Source organism: Alosa alosa, chromosome 6, assembly GCF_017589495.1.
Source record: "Alosa alosa isolate M-15738 ecotype Scorff River chromosome 6, AALO_Geno_1.1, whole genome shotgun sequence".
Lineage (NCBI taxonomy): Eukaryota > Metazoa > Chordata > Actinopteri > Clupeiformes > Clupeidae > Alosa > Alosa alosa.
Window position 1 is genome coordinate 13901621 of NC_063194.1, and position 21000 is coordinate 13922620.

The following is a 21000-nucleotide window of genomic DNA, read 5'->3' on the forward strand; positions in this document are numbered from 1 at the left end:
ACCACATCACACCACACCGCACCGCACCACACCATACCACACCGCACCACACAACACCACACCACACAACACCACATCACACCACACCACACCATACCAACCCACACAACACCACACCACACACCACCACATCACACCACACCACACCGCACCACAACACCACACCACAACACCACACCACACAACACCACATCACACCACACCACACCATACCAACCCACACAACACCACACCACACACCACCATCACACCACACCACACCGCACCACACAACACCACACCACACACAACACAACACAACAACACAACACAACACAACACAACACAACTCCACACCACACCACAACACACCGTACCACACCAACCCACACCGCACCGCACCACATAACACCACACCAGACAACACCACACCAACCCACACAACACCACACCGCACCACACCACACCAAACCGCACCACACGCACCGCACAACGCCACCACACAACACAGCACAACGCGCTTACAACACAACACAACTGGCACAACACAACACAACACAACTCCACCACCACAACACGTTACCACCAGCCACCACCGCACCACATAACACCACGCAGACAGCACCACACCCAGCCACACCACCTAACCACTCCGCTGCACTAACCACACGCGCCGCTTACACGCACCACCAACCGCACCACCACCACCTACGGCACACTATACACCACCACGGCACCATACCACATCACGCTTAACATAACCACCACCGCACCGCCACCACATCACCACCGCGCCGCACGCACGCGCAACACCACCGCGCACACAGCACACACACAACACCACATCACCACACCATACCAACCCACAACACCACACACCACCCACATCCACCACCACGCCCACACAACACCACCACAACACCACACAACACACATCACCACCACACCCCTTTGGCACACACACACCACCACATCACACCACACCACACGCACCACACACAACACCACACCACACAACACAACACAACACAACACAACACAACACAACACAACACAACTCCACACCACACCACAACACCGTACCACCAGCCCACCACGCACCCACATAACACACATAGACAACACCACACCAACCCACAACACCACACGCCCCACCACACCATACCGCTGCCACCGCAACACCACCACACGCACACAACACCACATCACACACCACACCGCCTGTACACAACACCGCACCACACCACCACATCACACCACACGCACCACACAACACCCACACAACAGCACAACACAACACAACACAGCACAACACAACGCTGCTTACAACACAACACAACTCCACGCACACTTTACACCAACCACCACACACGCACCACGTAACACCACACCAGGCAGCACAGCCACGCAACACCACATCCACCACACCACACCATACCAACCCACACAACACCGCACCACACACCACCATCACACCACACCACACCGCACCACAACACCACCACACAACACAACACAACACAACACAACACAACACAACACCACACCACACCCATGCACACCGTGCCACCGCACCAGCCCACCACACGCACCACGCACACGCAGACAACGCACACCAGCCACAACACCACACCGCTTCCCACCACTGCGACGCACCATACCGCAACACCACCACACACACCACACACAACACCACATCACCACACCACACCATGCCAACCACGCTTACACACCACCACCACATCACCACACGCACCACACAACACCACACCACTGGCAACACAACCTGGCAGCCCAGCGCAACACGGCAACTGGCACAACACAACTCCACACCACACCACAACACACCGTACCACACCAACCCACACCACACGCCGCTTACCACACCCAGACAACACCACCAACCCACAGCACCACACCTATTCCTCCGCACCTAACCACCACGCACCACATGGCACCACACGCACCACCATACCACACCACCCTGCGGCACCACACTATTTTACACCACCACGGCACCATACCACATCATCGCACCACCTTAACCACACCGCTTTCATACATCACACCACACCTTTTGCGCGCACCACCATACAACATAACACCACCGCACCACCTGTTACCACACCACACACAACACCACATCACCACACCACACCATATAACCCACAGCACCACCACACCACCACGTCACACCACGCACCACACAACACCACACCACACAACACCACACCACACAACGCATCACACCACGCCACACCATACCAGCCACACAACACCACCACACACACCACATCACACCACACCGCACGCACCACACAGCACCACCACACAACCTGACACAACACAACCACAACACAACGCAGCAACACAACTCCACCACCTGACACACCGTGCCACGCAACCACACCACCGCACCACGCAACACCACGCAGACAACACCACCAACCACACAACACCACACCGCACCACACCACACCATACCGCACCATACCACATAACACCACACCACACCGCACCACACAACACCACATCACACCACCGCCGCGCAACCACACAGCACCACACACCGCATCACACCACCGCACCACAACACCACACCCTGACGCAACACAACACAACACAACACAACACAACACCTTTGCTTCTTCTTTAACACAACTCCACACCCTTACCCGTACCACACCAGCCACACCACACGCGCACATAACACCACCAGACAACACCACCAGCCGCGCCACATCACCACCACTGCCAGCCACAACACCGCACCACACCATCACACCACACCACACCGCACCACACAACACCACACCACACAACACAACACAACACAACACAACCACAACACACAACTCCACACCACACCACAACACACCGTACCACACCAACCCACACCACACCGCACCACATAACACCACACCAGACAACACCACACCAACCACAGCACACACACCACCACATCACACCACACCACACCGCACCACACAACACCATCACACCACACCACCATACCAACCCACGACACCACCACACCACCACATCCCACACCACACGCACCACTGTACCACCACACAGCAACACAACACAACACAACACAACACAACACAACACAACACAACTCCACACCACACCACAACACACCGTACCACACCAACCCACACCACACCGCACCACATAACACCACACCAGACAACACCACACCAACCCACACAACACCACACCGCACCACACCACACCAAACCGCACCATACCATAACACCACACCACACCGCACCACACAACACCACATCACCACACCACACCATACCAACCCACACAACACCACACCACACACCACCACATCACACCACACCGCACCACACAACACCCCACCACCACACACAACACAACACCACACACCACACCACACCACACAACACAACACCACACACCACACCACACCACACCACACCATACCACACCAACCCACACCACACCGCACCACATAACACCACACCAGACAACACCACACCACACCGGACCACACTGCACTGGCTGGGACCGGAAGACAGGGGAGACTCACTTGGTCACTTTGAAGATCCTCAATAACCTGAGAGCGCGCAACACACTGATGCCAAAGGAGGTGCCAGGCTGGATCATTGCCCAGAAGACCTCGAAAATGCTGCCACATATGACCTGCCACACAAAGCCACACACACACATATATAAACATGGGCATACACTTACACACACACACACAGGTAAACAATTACACACAGACGTACAAACAAGTGCATGCAGACATACAGTACTACACATACACATGGGAAACTTAGTTTAAACAAAAGTGTACCTCTAAAATAAGACCATCAATTATGTATGGACTATCACACTTAGGCAACATCAGCTTGTTGTGAAAATATTAAATTGGTAGTGGAATAACAACAATACATTTAGTCAGTGCAATATAAACACTATCTGTCTCCATATGTCTGTGTATTATAGGCCTCTGATGAAAAATGTAATATTTATTTTCTATATTGCATTTGGACAAAAAAAAAGACATTTAAAAGCAATAAAATATTTGTTATCTAGATTTCAGGCCAAGGGCATCAGTATCATCATGTGTACGACATGGCAGCAGTTTCAGTTACACCTGGATCGTTATTATTTACGAGTTCGTAAGCCAGGGGGAAATCATGCTGGGGAATAAGAGAAGCAGGTCCGAAGGAAAACTTACAATGCAGTCAAAGCAGTTAAAGGAGGAGTGAAAGTAAGGGCGTGTCCCCAATCCATACATCTTGATGCACATCTCTGACATGAAGATGCCCAGGAAAATGAACTCGGCAAAGTCTGCATGAGAAGGACACAGGGAACACGGAATAGGAAGTGAAAGCAGTACAATATGGGAAATCAAAAGAGATTCAATTTTAGGAGACATAAAACAGCCTAACAGTGAGGCATTGGAAGAACATTGAGATAACCTAAAGATTATGAGAATGCAATCAGAAGACTAAATGTTGAAAAAACGACTCTGGCCCATTAAAATCATGTTCCGGAGCTCACAGACAGCCTCTCTCTCTATATCTGTGTCTATGTCCTGATGTGCTCTCTATGTCAACCAAACCTGGCAAACACAGACCCTTGCCTTCAGGATGTAAAGTGGGAAGCACTGTCTGCATGCACTGCATACTGTCTACTTCAGGAAGGGCCACCTAGACACTTCCCATGAGCCATCTGGCTAATTAACAGTAATACTTTTAAGTATGCGCCTCTCTCACAAAATAATGACAAAGCTCTCCTTGGGCAAGTGAGCGAGTGATGCAAAAGCCCGGCACACCTAATTGACCAAGTGGGAACATTACACACCCAGGAAATTCCCACAGTTAAAGAAAAAAAAAATAACGTTCCTCTCACACACTATCCTTTTTGGCCAGCCATTTTGAAAACAGTCAGAGTAAGAGGGGGGGGAGGTGGGGTGGGGGTGGGGTGGGGTGGGGCGCTGAGGGCGTCACTCACAGAGGAAGTCGGAGAGGACGTCGGGTTGGTCATAGTGCACGGCGGCCACGCACAGCGTGTTGAGGCCCACCAGACAGAGCACGGACCAGTAGAAGGCCTGCGTCTTGACAATGTGGCGGACGAAGAAGCGAAACCGGCGCTCGCGCTTGTCAAAGGTGGAGCCCTCCAGCTTGGAGCTCTTCAGGCTGGCCCGGGTGAACGGGGACCCTGGGGTGGGAGAGGAGCAAGGGGAAGATTGGGGGGCATGGTGGGAGAGTGATGGGGGGTGGTGGGAGAGTGATGGTGGGAGAGATGGAGAGATGCAGAGATGGAGGAAGACATAACAGAAAAGAGGATTTGATGAGGAGGGATGAGTAGTTGCAAGGTAGTTGAAAGAGAGACAGATGGGCGATGGAAGAGAGAGAGGTGAGAGATGTGACGCATGGGAACATGGACACATATTGGATGGACCACAAACAGCGAGAGGTGGTGAGTACACGGGGAGAGGTTTGAGAGGACCAAGAGATAACAGAACAGTTGCAGAATTAGGAAGTCACTGGAAAGAAACAACAGTGGCATCAAGAAGTCCAAAACAGAAGGAAAGGCCTCCTACCCAGCTACTTAAAGAAAAAAAAAAAAAGATCTGTGTGCATCAGCAGACCCTTGGTAAATCCAGCTTCTCCCTGAGCTGATCCGCTGGGCTCTGCTGTTGACATTGGTTTAGCTTAATCATACACCCCTTAGGACATCCTACAGTATCTTGCTGAACATTTGCATTCGCCATGTTACGCATCTACAGAGTGCTGACTCTGTTTACCTCAGTCCACCCCAGAGAAAGGAGCTATGCTCAATCATGCCTAATAGGTAGCCAGCACTGTGCCTATTTGTAGAGCACTGAGCCTGAATGCGTGGGTGCATGTCTGTTTATATTTGTGTTCACATTAGAATTTATGAGTGCGTAACAGGAAGTGTTTTTATAAAGGTACATGGTCTGTATTTGTTTTTCCGTGTGCATATCCGTTGATTAAGAGAGTGCTTTTGTATATGTGGTGAGAGAATGCACTAGGTTGTACGCATTAGGTTATTGTGGGTAATGAATGATGTGTGTTTATGTGTATGTGTGTGTGTGTGTGTGTGTGTGTGTGTGTGTGTATGTGTGTGTGTGTGTGTGTGTGTGTGTGTGTGTGTGTGTGTGTGTGTTAGTCTGTGTCTGTGTCTGTGTGTGTGTGTGTGTGTGTGTGTGTCCAGGAGTGCAGATGTGTGTGTGTGTCCAGGTGTGTGTGTGTGTTTGAATTCATCTGCCTGTGCGTCTCACCTAGAGCGTCTCCTTCTGCCTCTTCAGGGTTCAGGAGGTCGTTCTTGTTCTTCTTGAGGGTGGGCCTCCTCCGCGACGCTGCTAGGAGGAGATCGCACTCTGTGACTCACTCACACAACTCAGTGACTCTCTCTCTCTCTCTCTCTCTCTCTCTCCAAACTCACTCCAACTCACTAACTAACTGACTCCAGTGGGGTGGACATGCACACACACACACACACACACACACACACACACACACACACACACACACACACACACACACACACACATACACACACAAACACAAACACACACAAATGCTAGGGCACGTGGACTTCCGTTGACACTGCACACACTACTGAGACGTGAAGGTTTGAGGCAAAGCAAAGCCACGGAGGTCAGCAGAGGGGAAGAGAGAGGAGGAGGAGGAGGTAGAGAGAGAGGAGGAGGAGAGAGAGAGGAGGAGGAGGAGAGAGAGGAGGAGGAGGAGGGAGAGAGAGGAGGAGGAGAGAGGAAGAGGAGGAGGTAGAGAGAGAGGAGGAGGAGAGAGAGAGAGGAGGAGGAGAGAGGAAGAGGAGGAGGTAGAGAGAGAGGAGGAGGAGAGAGAGAGGAGGAGGAGGAGGGAGAGAGAGGAGGAGGAGAGTAAGAGAGGAGATGGAGAGGACTGGCTGAGAAGAAGAAACAGATGAAGAGAACAAAAAAGCCACCGGGGCTAGTCTGCTAAGAAATGAACAGATTGTAGCAGCCAGTCAACTAGAGACAGAAAGCAAGGGAGAGGGAGAGAGAGAGAGGGAGGGAGAAATAGAGGGAGAGACAGAGAGACAGAGAGCTCAGGGGGTAAATACCATCAAAGGGCATCCGGTCATCCGTTTCATTGTCTTCGTCCGCCAGAATAACTTCTTCTAAACACAATGAAAGGGTTAAATCAGGCAGGGTGTATTATAACAAGAGAGTAGTCACATGATCACTTACGTCAGTCTAACTCACTGGAATAAGTGCTGACACTATGTCTAATACAGTACTTTGCCTTGTTAGCACTATCATAAAGCACCTTCTGGTCTGATGGACCTACAACCACACACAGGCTTTTGATAAGTAAACTGTTATTTAAGGCAAGGTGTATTCCACTAATGAATTAAGTATTGAGTTAAACTCATGTGCTTGTGACACTCATCACCAACAGCTCACTTCAAATTCAAATCCATCTGCCTGAATGAAATCATGACTTAACAGAAACGGTTAGAGGAAATCTTAAGCACCTATCTTCCTGCCTTACATAACACTCTGCATGATGGGTATTATCTGCAAGCATTTCTGCTGTTGTGCAAATGTGTTTACTGTGCTCATGGGTGTGTGTGTGTGTGTGTGTGTTTGTGCATAGTGCCTGTGCATTTCTACTGTACCTGCTTTGCAGATCCACTCCAGGTAGCCGTTGAGCTCCCTCTCTATCTGCTGCTGTCTCCTCAACTTCAGAAACTCACTCCTGTTCTCTACACGTTCCCTCTCTTTGGCAAACTCCCTACACGCACACACACGCACGCACGCACACACACACACACACACACACACACACACACACACACACACACACACACACACACACACACACACACACACACACACACACACACATACACACACACACACACACACACACCCAGTACAGAAATCAGATTTCGGCCCTCACATAACATTACAGAAGCGTAACCCAGGTTACATAACATCAGAAAAGCCTTCCACTTGGGCAAGTCTATGCCAGCATATGAATTCAGTTACACTTAGTCATAAAGTAGATGCCTTTAGCTAAAGCTACACACTGCACTGTGATGTTATGTAATTTGCGCTTCTGCTTCCAACTAATTGTACCCATTACACTCGCATAATTAGCGTCACGGTGCACTAGTTCAACTATGAGAGAAATGCGGTAACACTTCAGCAGAACTTTATGTACTCCATGCAAAAAACAGGCGAGGATAATGCTGACAGATACATAATCATACAGGCCAACAGACAGACAGCCAAACAGACAGACAGATCAGGTAAGGACAACGGCACATATGATGACAGAGACACAAGAACACAGGCCAGACAGACAGGTGGACGGAACATCATGGACACCTCTAGACTGACAAGCAGCGGATGCAGGGAGGAGAGATGACAGTGACCTACCCGGACAGGACACCCAGCACCAGGTTGAGCATGAAGAAGGAGCCGATGATGATGAGTGGGATAAAGTACATCCAGTTCCAGGCGCCCCCGGAGGCATCGTCACTCTGGGAGACAGACAGACAGACAGACAGGTGCCAGGCTACACGTGAGACAGTAGTCGGGAAGGGACTGGACACCCTTTTAACACAGCCAGATATTTTTGGCTTTCCCAGCCGACAAGTTTCCAGCCAGACTCCAGACTGCATTTAGAGCATCCCAATGGCTCTCAAGAATAACTATCATTTTGACCTTATCCCTGCATCATGGGACTATCATAAACAATGCTATAAAAGCATTCAATTGCAGATGGCATATTTTGACAATGGTTCGCTCTAGTGTTGCTTCACTATCATGCCACTATAAGCAGCAATTGGTGTACAGGTATTATGCTATTAGTAGCATAATGTGAAAGCTGCTATGACATCTAAAATTCTGAGAGGTGACATAATGATTAATCAGCTGATTAATTTGATGATGAGTTTCACCTGCCAATTGCCAATTCACTGCTCATAATGACATAGGACAGCACATTTCCTATCACATGTTGATGACATGTATAAGTCAGTCTCATGACATGTACAAGTAGAGGAGCTAAAAACGCCAGCATATTCCTGACATTTCTTCATTGATGAGAGCAGTTGAGACCAGTTGGCTTTTATTGTCCAAGAGTGCTATATAACATTATTAGTCCAAGAGTGCGTTTTATAACATATTAGCAGAGCAAATAAAAAAATAAGTTGTAGATTTATTAGCAGAGGTTTAGCCATAAATTGCATAAATTGTATGTAAAACACAATTACAACAGAAAAATAAGCTAGTGTTATTATATATTATAGTTATAACTAATATTCTAGTATTAAGGTGTGCTTTTTAGTGCACTTGTTACAAAAGCAGGACATCATGAAAAAGTGTGCACTCATTTTTTCTTTCTTTTTTCATATAGTCTGCCCTAGAATCCAGACTATGAATTATTTAGGGTCCTGCTGGATGAATGATGTCACTTCATTGCCAGTGGAGGGCTTACCAGGCACTTTCACAATACATCTGCACAGTGCCTGTAGCGAGGTCAAACCCCCCAAAAAACGATATAGAAATAGTGCACATGTGTTTTTGGGTTACTGCTTTTTAGATAGATAGATAGATAGATAGATAGATAGATAGATACTTTATTGATCCTCAAGGGGAAATTCAAGAATTTTCTCAGGTAACAATGCCATCAAGAGTCCTTCTGAGTTTCAAACATAGGTCTTCGTAGTGTCAAGTACTCTCTCAAACAGAATCTCTCTCTCCCTCCCTCTCTGTCTCTCTCTGTTTCTCTCTGCCTCTAGCTCCCTCCATATCTCTATTAGTCCTCTCCTCTCGCTCTCGTTCGTTCTCTCTAACACACTCTCCCTCTCTTTCTGCATGTCTGAAAGCTATGCTGTATACACTGCAGTCCTTTTGCCCATTAAACTTTCAGCAGCTTCTCCCCCGGCCGAGGCAGGAATAACTCCATCTGAACAGAGGCTGTTAAATATAGAGAAGCGCCTGGGTGGGACCGGCGGAGATGGAGGGAGATGGGGGAAGAGACGCAGAAAGAAAGGGACCGAGAATGAGAGAGAGAGAGAGAGAGAGAGAGAGAGAGAGGGGATGTGGGGAATGGACCAGGGGCAGAAAAATAACTGCAGAAGGAAGGAGGAAGCATGGGAGAGCCATCCAAGTTGAGGGAATTTAAAAAAGCACCCCTGTGTGACTATCTGTGTGAGTGTGTGAAAGTGTCTGTGTGAGTGTGTATGTGCGTGCGGGTAGGTGAGTAAGTGTGTATGTGCGTCAGCCTTTTGAACTGTTAATACTAGATAGAAATGCCCATTGCTGCCTCAACACTCAGATGACCTCCCTGCCCTAGTTTTCTGGAGGACTTCTCCTAGCACAGAAACACACAGACCTACTCCAGTCGGAGGCCCTGACAGAAGCACATAGCCCATTTCAAATGATCAACCTCAGATAGACACAGAAATAGGATCAATCAGCCTACACTTTAGAGGTCCTCTTTAGGGGCCGAGTGCATGCATCCTTTTCTGTTCCAAATGTTCATGAAACAATCACACTAATAATTTTAGACAACTCTACTCTTGGCAACAGGGCTTAAGGCAGCACCAGCATGTATGGCTTATTTTCCCACAGCCCCTCCAGTGTACAGTTCTTGAAAAGTTTGGCATAGACCTCCACTTGGCCGGAGAGTGCAATTATTCAGACATGCAACAGTGTAAAGCATATTAGGGGTCAGACATTAAATTAGCATGGCTTGTTTTTGGCTTGCTGATCCCTTATGGGTGTGTAGATCAATGGCTAACTGAGTACAAGACATTTGATCAAGTCAAAACTTGTATGAATCACATGCAACAGTAATTAAAGGTTAATGTTAAGGTTAAAGGTTAATGTAAGGCTTAATACATTTTTGTTTCATTGTATCATTCATAATGTCATTCTGAAAGGAAAAAAATAATAATTCAGCACTCAGTTGTCTTATTTCATTTTATAACAGTTCAGAGCAAATGTAATATTTCAGTCACGGTCTATTTAAGATTACAGTCTAAATCAATTCAATCATTTTTCTCCAGTAACTTATCACAGATCTTCAGGTAAAAAAAACTATTATAGCAGTTTTTGGAGCTTCCACATTCGTTGGCTTGTCATTCATGATATTTGAACTATTCACTTGGTAATATAAGCATCCATTTAGATCCTAACTCTGCAGATCTCTTATCCTGATACAATTCCTTCAAGCTACAACCGGTTCGCAGCCCTCTAAGTGGGCAAAGAGCTTGACCACATTCTCGCTCTAAACTGTGCCACAGATTCCCTAATGGTTATGATTTTGCATCTCTCTGACCATTGTTTCCTTCAGTTCAATGTGTGCCTCTCAGAAGAACCCTCTGTTCCTCCACCCATGGCTTCCTTCTGCTACCTCTGCAACCTGCCTCCAGTCTACTTCTCCTCTCCTCTGTTCCTCCACCCATGGATTCCTTCTGCTACCTCTGCAACCTGCCTCCAGTCTACTTCTCCTCTCCTCTCCTCTGTTCCTCCACCCATGGCTTCATTCATTGACTCATTGACTCTTCATCTTTTGTTCCTCCTAAGGTTGCAAGAAACTTGGGTGTCATGACTGATGATCAGCTGACCTTCTCTGACCATGTTTCCTATGTTCATTGAGCTCCACTGGCAACCCTTAGCCGCCCGCATCAAATTCAAGTCACTAATGATTGCCTAGAAAGTGATTGCTGGGTCAGCTCTCACTTACTTAAATGCTCTCACAAAGGCTTATGTTACCCCTCGACCGCTGCGTTCCTCCAAGCAACATTGTGTGGCATTGCCACCCCTATGCACACAGCAATGCAGACCATTTTCATTTGTAGTTCCTTGATGGTAGAACATCCTACCAGTGCTACCATAGCCAGGGTGGCCCTTTCTATTTTCAAGAAGCTCCTGAAGACCCAACTCTTACCTCCCTTTCTAAGAACGGAAAACTCCTAACATGCACTTACCATGAATCTCCTCTTTCCCTTTCTTCTACTTCCCTCGATCTCCCTCTATATACTTCAACGACACTTTGACTGCTACTTAAACTTCTGCACTCTCATCCTCTGGTCTAGTCTTGTGATGTTTGTAAACGTATACTTAATTTGCAATGCAACTTAATGTGAATCCTCAATTTGGACTGCTAAATGAATAAATGTAAATCTAAATGCAACAACAAGAATAATTTAGTGTTTGTAACGACAGCTGTCTTTATGAACCTGTAATAATGCATACATATTTAACACAACATAGCGTATGTTCATGAATCAAATGATCTCACGTATTTTCACATCATAGCAAAACTGAAGTAGCAGGACTTACATAGTAGAGGAGGTCAGTCCAGCCCTCCATGGTGATGCACTGGAAGACAGTGAGGATGGCAAACAGGATGTTGTCAAACTGCGTGATGCCATAGTTCGGGCCGAGCCAGTACTGCTTACAGGTGGTGCCATTAGGGCAAAGACGAGATGGAGCCTCCGTACCACATGGAAACTCTTCCCGTATCTCATCTTAGAGGATTGAATAAACATGAAAAGGAGAGTGAGGGAAATGTTTAAAGAGAACAAATTGACAACGCAATGCTTTATCAGAGATGGTTGATGGTAAACTAAAGTATCTTTGATTTTATATATTTTGTTCATATTTTGTATAAGAATATCATCAGAACATATATATAAGAAACTGAGAGGGATTGAATCAACTGTAACAGTTTGGCTACAACATGATTGAGAGTGGTGGAGGACTCACCTGTGTAGATGTCAAAGCAGGTGGTATGGAACTTCCCCATGTAAAACTCAAGGCCTATGATGGCAAACATGAGAATGGCAAAGAAGAGCAGCAGACCAATCTGCAGAAGAGGGATCATGGCCTTCATGATAGACTTGAGCACCACCTGCAGGCCTGGAGGGCAAACAGAAAACATCATAAGTCACCCACATCAAGAAATACCCCCAAAAAATATACATAAACAGGGTTTGGGAGTAACTAGTTACATGTTATGGAATTATGTAATTAAATTATAAAATAAACGTCATTAAATTAAAAAAGCTGCAATATGTACAATCATTATGTTGCTTGACATATTTTCAAACCCTAAACAGGCTGAATTAATTTGGCCATATGCATTTACATTTTTAGTTTATTTTTTCACTGGTTCTTTTTTTTAAATTTGCACTGCCAATCAAAAGTAGTCAAATATGCCGGTAATCAAATGTGATTAGTTCCATTACTTTGACAAAGTAATTGAAATAGTTACATTACTTATGTAACTATTTATTCAATTACATTACTTAGTACATTTTAACAATCTTAATCTGTCACCTACTATATATATATATATATATATATATATATATATATATATATATAGTAGGTGACATATATATATATATATATATATATATATACACACATCATAACACACACACACATATATATATATATATATATATATACAGTATATATATATATTTTTTTTTTTAAAACATATATATCATTTTTTTTAAAAACATCCCAACCTTGTACAATAAAAATGCTGAAAATGAAGGCAATGTCAGTGGATCAGTTCTGATGAGGCTACAAGCAGTTCAGCCATGGTGCAACCATTTTTTTCCCAAATAGTTTTCAACTGTTGAAACCAACGGTTGAACCATCTGTGCCTGCTTCGTCCCTCTGCTGTCCTTGGACCACCAAACCCCACCCACCACCCAAGCCATTCTCCTACGAAACTCACTGGGAATCCCAGACACCAGTTTGAGGGGTCTCAACACTCTCACGGCACGAAGGGTCCGCAGGTCAAACTCCGACCCGATTGTGGACAGGATTCTGGAAGAGACCAGTATAGATACAAGTTAATGTGTGTTTGCATGCATGTGTGTGTTTATGTGTGTGTGTGGTGATGTGTTCTTGCATAGAGATAGAAAGGAGGTGCTAGTCCTTGAAATAGGTTGTGTCTATGATCTGTATATGGCCAAAGTCTTTTATGATAAAATGACTAAATATCAACCGCTCCTTGCAAAGAAAGCTTTGTGTACCCTTGAGTGTCAAAGCTGTATCATCTCTCTGAGAATATTTGAATCCTTTCTATAAGAAATTTGATTGGTGGATTCAATTATGTGTGTATTTATATTTGTTTGTGTGTGTGTGTGTGTGTGTGTGTGTGTGTGTGTGTGTGTGTGTGTGTGTGTGTGTGTGTGTGTGTGTGTGTGTCTGTAAACAAAACCTTTATTAAATCATGCATATTACGCCCACATACAACTTCCATACCAACCTGTTTAATGGATACAGACAATCCATAAAGAGAACAATACATTAGATAGAAACAATGAGCTGATGGAGAGAAATAGACCTGTAGAACTGCTGAGGAACTTGTGATATCTGAAATAGACCTGTAGGGCGGCTGAGGAACTTGTGATATCTGAAATAGACCTGTAAGACTGCTGAGGAACTTGTGATATCTGCAACAACCAGTGATGTGATTAAGGGTGCACACGACAGTCTGTACATTTGTGTTTATTTTTATCATGTCTGTGCGATCTCCGAATGAATTGAGATAAGGTTAATTGAACAAAATGTACCTGAATGACATCAAATAAAGGGAGATAAAAAAAAAGTAGATGGTTGAATAGAGCAGGCAGAACTGAGACAGAAGCTCTGTGAGAGGAAATAATAAATTGTCCAGTGGGAGAGAAGAGAGAGATGTGCTGACTGGCTCGTTTTATTCTATCTTTCTCAGAGCCTATTTATAGCCTTGCAGTCGACAAGCCATAACCAGTCAGCCACTACCTGACTCATTTAACACAAACACAAACACATACACACACACACACACACACACACACACACACACACACATACACACACATAAACATGTACACTGAAGCATGCGCACACACACACACACACACACACACACACACGGACGCAAGCATGCACACACGTTACTTTCAGACGTCTCACTTCCAGTTATTCTGTTGACTGACGTGACGCATGGTGTGTACAGTATCACAACCGGATGCTGACTGTTACTATGATGCACTAGACTATTGTAATGCAAGCAGAAACAATATAGCCTATTATCTCTCTTATCTATCACACGTCCTTTGTCATATCTCATAATGAATGTTTGACTGACCTTTTTTGCTCTGACCGTTAACTGCTGACACATTCTCTACATGAATTTCATAAAATCACAAGGAATTTCTCTCATCATATGATGCATCACTGTGTTACTGCACCCTTTTGCACTCTAGTAACATACAACCCACCCCCCACCCAGGAGGTGTCATTGCAATACTTTCTTCTGTATGATGAGAGAATGTGTGCTTCTTTTACCAAATCGTGTGCTCGTTTGACTAAATTCCATGTGCACTAATTTTACTAAACTAACTTCATTTTTATAGATTGTGCACTAGTTTTAGTAAATTGTGTGCTTGTTTAAACAAGGCAACAATTCAGTAAAATTAGTGATGATTTACTAAAATGAGCCCATTATACAGTAAAATGAGCATACAATTTCATAAAATGAGCGCACGCTTTTCAATATACAACAAAAAAATATATCAATGACAACTCCTGGTCTCCATATGACATATGTCTGTTTTGGAGTTTTATCTTATGAAATCTGTCATAATTATCATTGAATATTGCCATGGGCCTGTTATATCAGTGGAAATAAGCCTAACCTGACAACTAGTGAGAATATGTGGCTTTTGACATGACCCATTTAAGACACAGTTGTGACAATGTTATGACACAGAGTGTAACTAAAGTCTTACATAAGATTTAAACTAATTCATCCTAGAGAACACTTCCCATTTCATTCCTCACAATCAATTAGCATTCAAAATATTGCACTGCTACCTCTACAACCTAGATTGATAGATTTGTGGGCCATTAGTAAGTAAATGAAATATATTCTGTCTGGTTAATGTTTTAGAGACAGCATTTGGAAAAGCAGCTCTTTTGAGCCAAACTCATTTCTTAAATGCTTGCTATGGGCAGTGATTTACTTCTTATTTGAAGCTAACCTCTGTACCTCAGTAACATATCACCACTACTGTAGCTATACATGTGCACACAGTCATAACTCACGCCACCGTCATAGTGTCATGTACACTGGCGTTAAAGCCCTGCATCTAATCCATTACCACATGCGCACACACCCCCTGAGTCCATATTAACTTTCCTGACAGGAAGGGGATTGATATACTGTTGCTCTTTATTGATCACAAGGCATTGTGGACTTGAGGGAGAGAGAGAAGGGTGTGTGTGTGTGTGTGTGTGTGTGTGTGTGTGTGTGTGTGTGTGTGTGTGTGTGTGTGTGTGTGTGTGTGTGTGTGTGTGTTTGGGGGCGGTGGCAGATGAAGGGGCCCTGACAGAGCACTGAGAGATAGATGTGCCTGGGGAATGCTCAGACTCGCATTACACGGCCATTACATGGAATTACTCACCATCTCTACCCTACCGCTTCACTCACACAGATAGCACCGTCCTCCCTCCGACAGCGGTCAAGCCAATCACTTTTACCTACAGTACCTTTACACACACACACACACACACACACACACACACACACACACACACACACACACACACACACACACACACACACACACACCACACACACACACACACACACCCTCTCTCTCCCTCAATGCAATGATTACAACTCAATACACAACCATTGTCAATTAAGACACATCACTGATTACCACAAAGCTTACCAATTACCACACACACAACACACAAAACCAGGGACAGGAACATACATCGTACTACCATTTCAAACAGTACAACTCCAATCATCACTTACAGCAACACATGCTGGATATCTGCATTACCATTGGTCAGACAACAAGAGCACACACTACCTAATTTCACATACAAATATAAAAAACCTACATTCTCAGTCCCATGAAAAGCCTGGACCACTGAACTAAAAACAATACAATGGAATTCTATATTCTATGTCAAGTCTGCTTCATCAACTATTAAATCAATTTTGGCCATGAATTGTAGATGGATTTGTGTATTTATTCATATCCATAGTTAATATCCACAACACGTCCACTGTCCTCCTTCCAATTCTGTGGTCCTGACAGACTCAGCATTCATCCTCTTCTGTACGCTGCCTATATCGCAGCCAGCAGACCACTTTACCTACGTCATCTCCCTGAAATGTCTTCTTCACCCTCCCCCTGCACCCACCTGCACTCAGCTCTATTTATTTCCAGTTCAGTTATGGTCAGTATTGACCTGACTGTGATGCTAACAGCACAGAGTATCTGGAAGGAGCTGTGACGTGCAGAATCCATTTCTGCGTTCTATGACAGCTGGATGCTGCTGCACAACCATTGTGCAGAATGGATGTTTCGAAGACAGCGCCCGCACAACGATGAAACAAGTCAGCCTGTGTAACATCGAGGCAGTCTGTAGAGGACTCGGGAGCCCCTGTGAGGATGTGTCGCCCGGGCCTCCGCGCGCCACTGGGAGAGGGCCTTGATGTCCAGGTGTGGTGCTGCTGGGACCTGGGGCACACGGCAGGTGTGTGGAGGTGTGCAGATGGAGGTTTTGGGGAGGGAGGGTGAGAACTAAAACAGCAGGGGGGAGAGAATGACTGGGTAGGGTGTGTGTGTGTGTGTGTGTGTGTGTGTGTGTGTGTGTGTGTGTGTGTGTGTGTGTGTGTGTGTGTGTGTGTGTGTGTGTGCGTGTGAATGCGTCTGCTCAGCTCTCACAAGGAGAGCTCAGTGGGACACACACCTGCCAATCACCAGGAGAAGGGAGAAGGCTGAAGCCAGACTGTTATCATGGTTGAGTGAACTGCTGTGTGAGAAAAGATGTGCTCATGTACATGTGCATGTGTGTGGTCTCCTGTTCTAAACATGTATGCATGAGTGGGTAAACACATGGAATGTGTTTGTGTTGGTGCATATGTAGCCATACTATAGGAACACTTCCCTCTAAAACCCAAATGATGAAATCATGATCAAATCATGAAATTGTAAGTTTATCATGATGGTTGAAATATGTGCAAACTGAATAAAATGGCCTGTGCACACTACACAGTGTACTGTACTATACTATACTGACTAAAAGACCAAAAACCTCATTTTCATCTATCTATAAAGCAAGGAGTGTCTGTGTGTGTGTCCTAATGTCTGTGGCACGCATATCTCGCTGACAGTTTGTCAGACTGATTTCAGGCAGGTTTCTTGCTACGGGCATGCTACGAGCATCAGTAAGTGCAGTGCCAAATTTGACGTTGTTTGAATAAGAAATGCAAAAGATATCGATAAATATATCTGTAAAAGAAGCACACATTGGCTTTCGCCGCTAGCCCATCCCACACAGCACTGTACTATAAGCTACCAGTGAGGATAGAAGCAAGGATTTGGCAGAACTGGATCAGTGTAGGTTACATGGGTAAAAAGTTAAGCAAGTGCAAGATGTGTTAACATGTCTGACCTCAACAATAAAGACCCCTGTATGCGGTTTGCTTGCATAAAATGACTCCGCGGATTTTGCAACATCACGGCAACACACACAGGTATGCAGTGGCTCTTCAAAATGACGTAAAAAATGTTGTGCAATGAACGGACACTTCGAATAGCCCAGGCTACTTTGGACTGTCTTTAGACTTTGAATAAGCAAACGACAATTCCAACTGCAAGGTCCTAAATTGAAACGAGTGATAATGGTCCCGAATTAAAGAATGCCACACATGCAAAGCATAACCAGCGACAAGCAACGAGTGGCAGACAGAGTGTGATGTCACTTATAGGCCACCAGAGACACATCGTTGCAAATTTCATATGATGATGCATCATTCCACAAAATGGTTTGTTTTCTCTATCATCAAGTTATTAAATAGGTTAAGCATATAGCCTTGACTCAAAACAGCTGTTAGGATTATGTCATTTTGATTTGTAAAAAATGTCACATGTAGCCTTCTGCTCACTTCACATTTATTATATTATTATATTATCTGTATTCATTATTGAATGCTTACCTGGAATTATGTTTTTCCCTTTCATCCTATTTTTTAAAGCAGGCCTACAGTACCTGCAGGCATGTAATTGGGCTACAGAAATAGCATGTTTGAACGGGCACTGCACTAGTATACATAATCTAAAATTAATCACTCTTAAAACGGATGTGTTGGAAACAGCACAAACTGTGTTGTCCCTATCTGGATATGGAGATGTGTTAAAAATCAACACAAGTTGTGTTATTTTCAACACATTTGTTTTAAGAGTGCTGTTACAGTTTACCAGACAAAGATCACAAATAGTAAAATGAGACACCATCTATCTACCTCTGCACACAGGCTAGATACTATGACTGCCCCCTCCCGTCTGTCCTGCCACTCGGGCTGGGCTGCCTGTGGCCACTAGCAGGGACAGTATGGCTCCTATCGGCCACTGCACATGGCCAGTGTGCTGACATGGCGCCGCATCTAGCCCTGTTTCCGTATTCCACCGTCCCGTTTATTTTATCACTTTTGTTTTTAGCTCTGCTGCTATATTTACATTTCACACCACACTCAGATTGCAGAGCCAGGATTTAAAAAAAAAAAAAAAAAAAAAAAAAAAGCAGGCCCTCATTTTTTTTTTCAGCCTGTCGCCACGGCAACGGGCCGTTCTAGCGCACGGTTTCCTTACGGTTCCCAGCCCTCTTCTCATTCATAACTGTTTCCATGGCAACAGGGCCCCCGTTTTGCTCATTGATAGAATCTCAGCATCACCACCCTCACGTGGAGAAGGTGTGGCTAGATTGATTTTCCTTAAAATATATATACAGTTTGGGCCAAACTATAAATGGAAATAGTGTAGGAACATAGACGCACTTGTACAAGGCTACTTGTACATTCCTAGATCAAAGGGAAGAGATTAGGCACACTGGTTCTAATGCATACAGGCTGGAATCTAGGTCAGGTGATTGTTGAGAGGCTGCCAAAATCACTTCACACGTACACACATAATCAGCCCTGCCCAAGCAAGCATTGCATGGCTTATTCTAAATATATACAGCATTATATATGCACATACAGTATATGTCTATGCACACACTGTAATATATTACCAGTGGCCTCAAAGTCTAATTGAAAGATGATGTATGTGTATGCACACCTGTGTGTTTATATCTGTGCAGGTGATAATGTTCATCTACCCTGTGTGTATTCAGATGGCAGCCTCTCTCTCTCTTTCTCTCTCTCTCACACACTCAATTTCACTCTCTCTTTCTCTTACCCTCACTCTCTCTTACACTCTTCTTTTTCACTCTCAAGGGTCTCTCTCTTTCTCCCTTTTCTCTCTTTCTCATTTCCTTCCCTGTCTATCTTTCTTTCTGGCTGGTTCTCTTACTGCTGAACTCAGCACTGCAGCTCCACTCAGTTGAATACAAGGTCTCTTATTTTTTTGTCCCCTCAACCCGACCACACACACATTGCTCTTACAATTGGAATTGCATTACAATATAATACATCTGAATTCTCCAAAATTACCCCAATGTGAAGTTCAGTTACATTTTCAAGTAACTCTTAATATTTTCTACTAACGCATTTTATGAGGTTGATAGAACACATACTACTGCAGTTTTCACAATAGTATGCCTTCATTATGTCCTTAGTTAAGTGAGGTATAAAGGCAACTTTGTTAATATTTTGTCAACCATATAAATATGTCCTCTTACAAATAATATTTGCCTTTAACAAGACTGACTAAATATGACAACATGCACATTTCAAATGTGCTTTACTCACACAAAATGTATTCATAAATAAGACCTCGTTTTCTCATGGTACAGATTTCTGTATAAAGAAATCATAACAGACCTTCAACCAACCAACCTTACCACAATATGTCCCTGCCAACTTTTCCAGATATTCATAAATTCTTCCCTATACATTCTCATGAAATTCTATGATATTCTATGATCTATGAAATTCCCTGCAATGCTACCTTATTGTACCCTGGAAA

At 44.8% G+C, this 21000-nt stretch overlaps 1 protein-coding gene across 1 annotated transcript in view; it reads right to left on the reverse strand.

Annotated features, from left to right (window-relative positions):
• The window catches only part of cacna1aa (calcium channel, voltage-dependent, P/Q type, alpha 1A subunit, a), a 100339-nt gene that overhangs the window by 55438 nt on the left and 23901 nt on the right, over positions 1-21000 (reverse strand). The window contains exons 4-13 of the mRNA XM_048244985.1: positions 13755-13846; positions 12770-12922; positions 12344-12531; positions 8426-8529; positions 7660-7775; positions 7102-7158; positions 6275-6355; positions 4981-5187; positions 4202-4314; positions 3545-3657 (exon numbers count right to left, since the gene is read on the reverse strand). Coding sequence (XP_048100942.1) covers positions 3545-3657; positions 4202-4314; positions 4981-5187; positions 6275-6355; positions 7102-7158; positions 7660-7775; positions 8426-8529; positions 12344-12531; positions 12770-12922; positions 13755-13846 — 1224 coding nt within the window. The remainder of the gene's footprint in view (positions 1-3544; positions 3658-4201; positions 4315-4980; positions 5188-6274; positions 6356-7101; positions 7159-7659; positions 7776-8425; positions 8530-12343; positions 12532-12769; positions 12923-13754; positions 13847-21000) is intronic.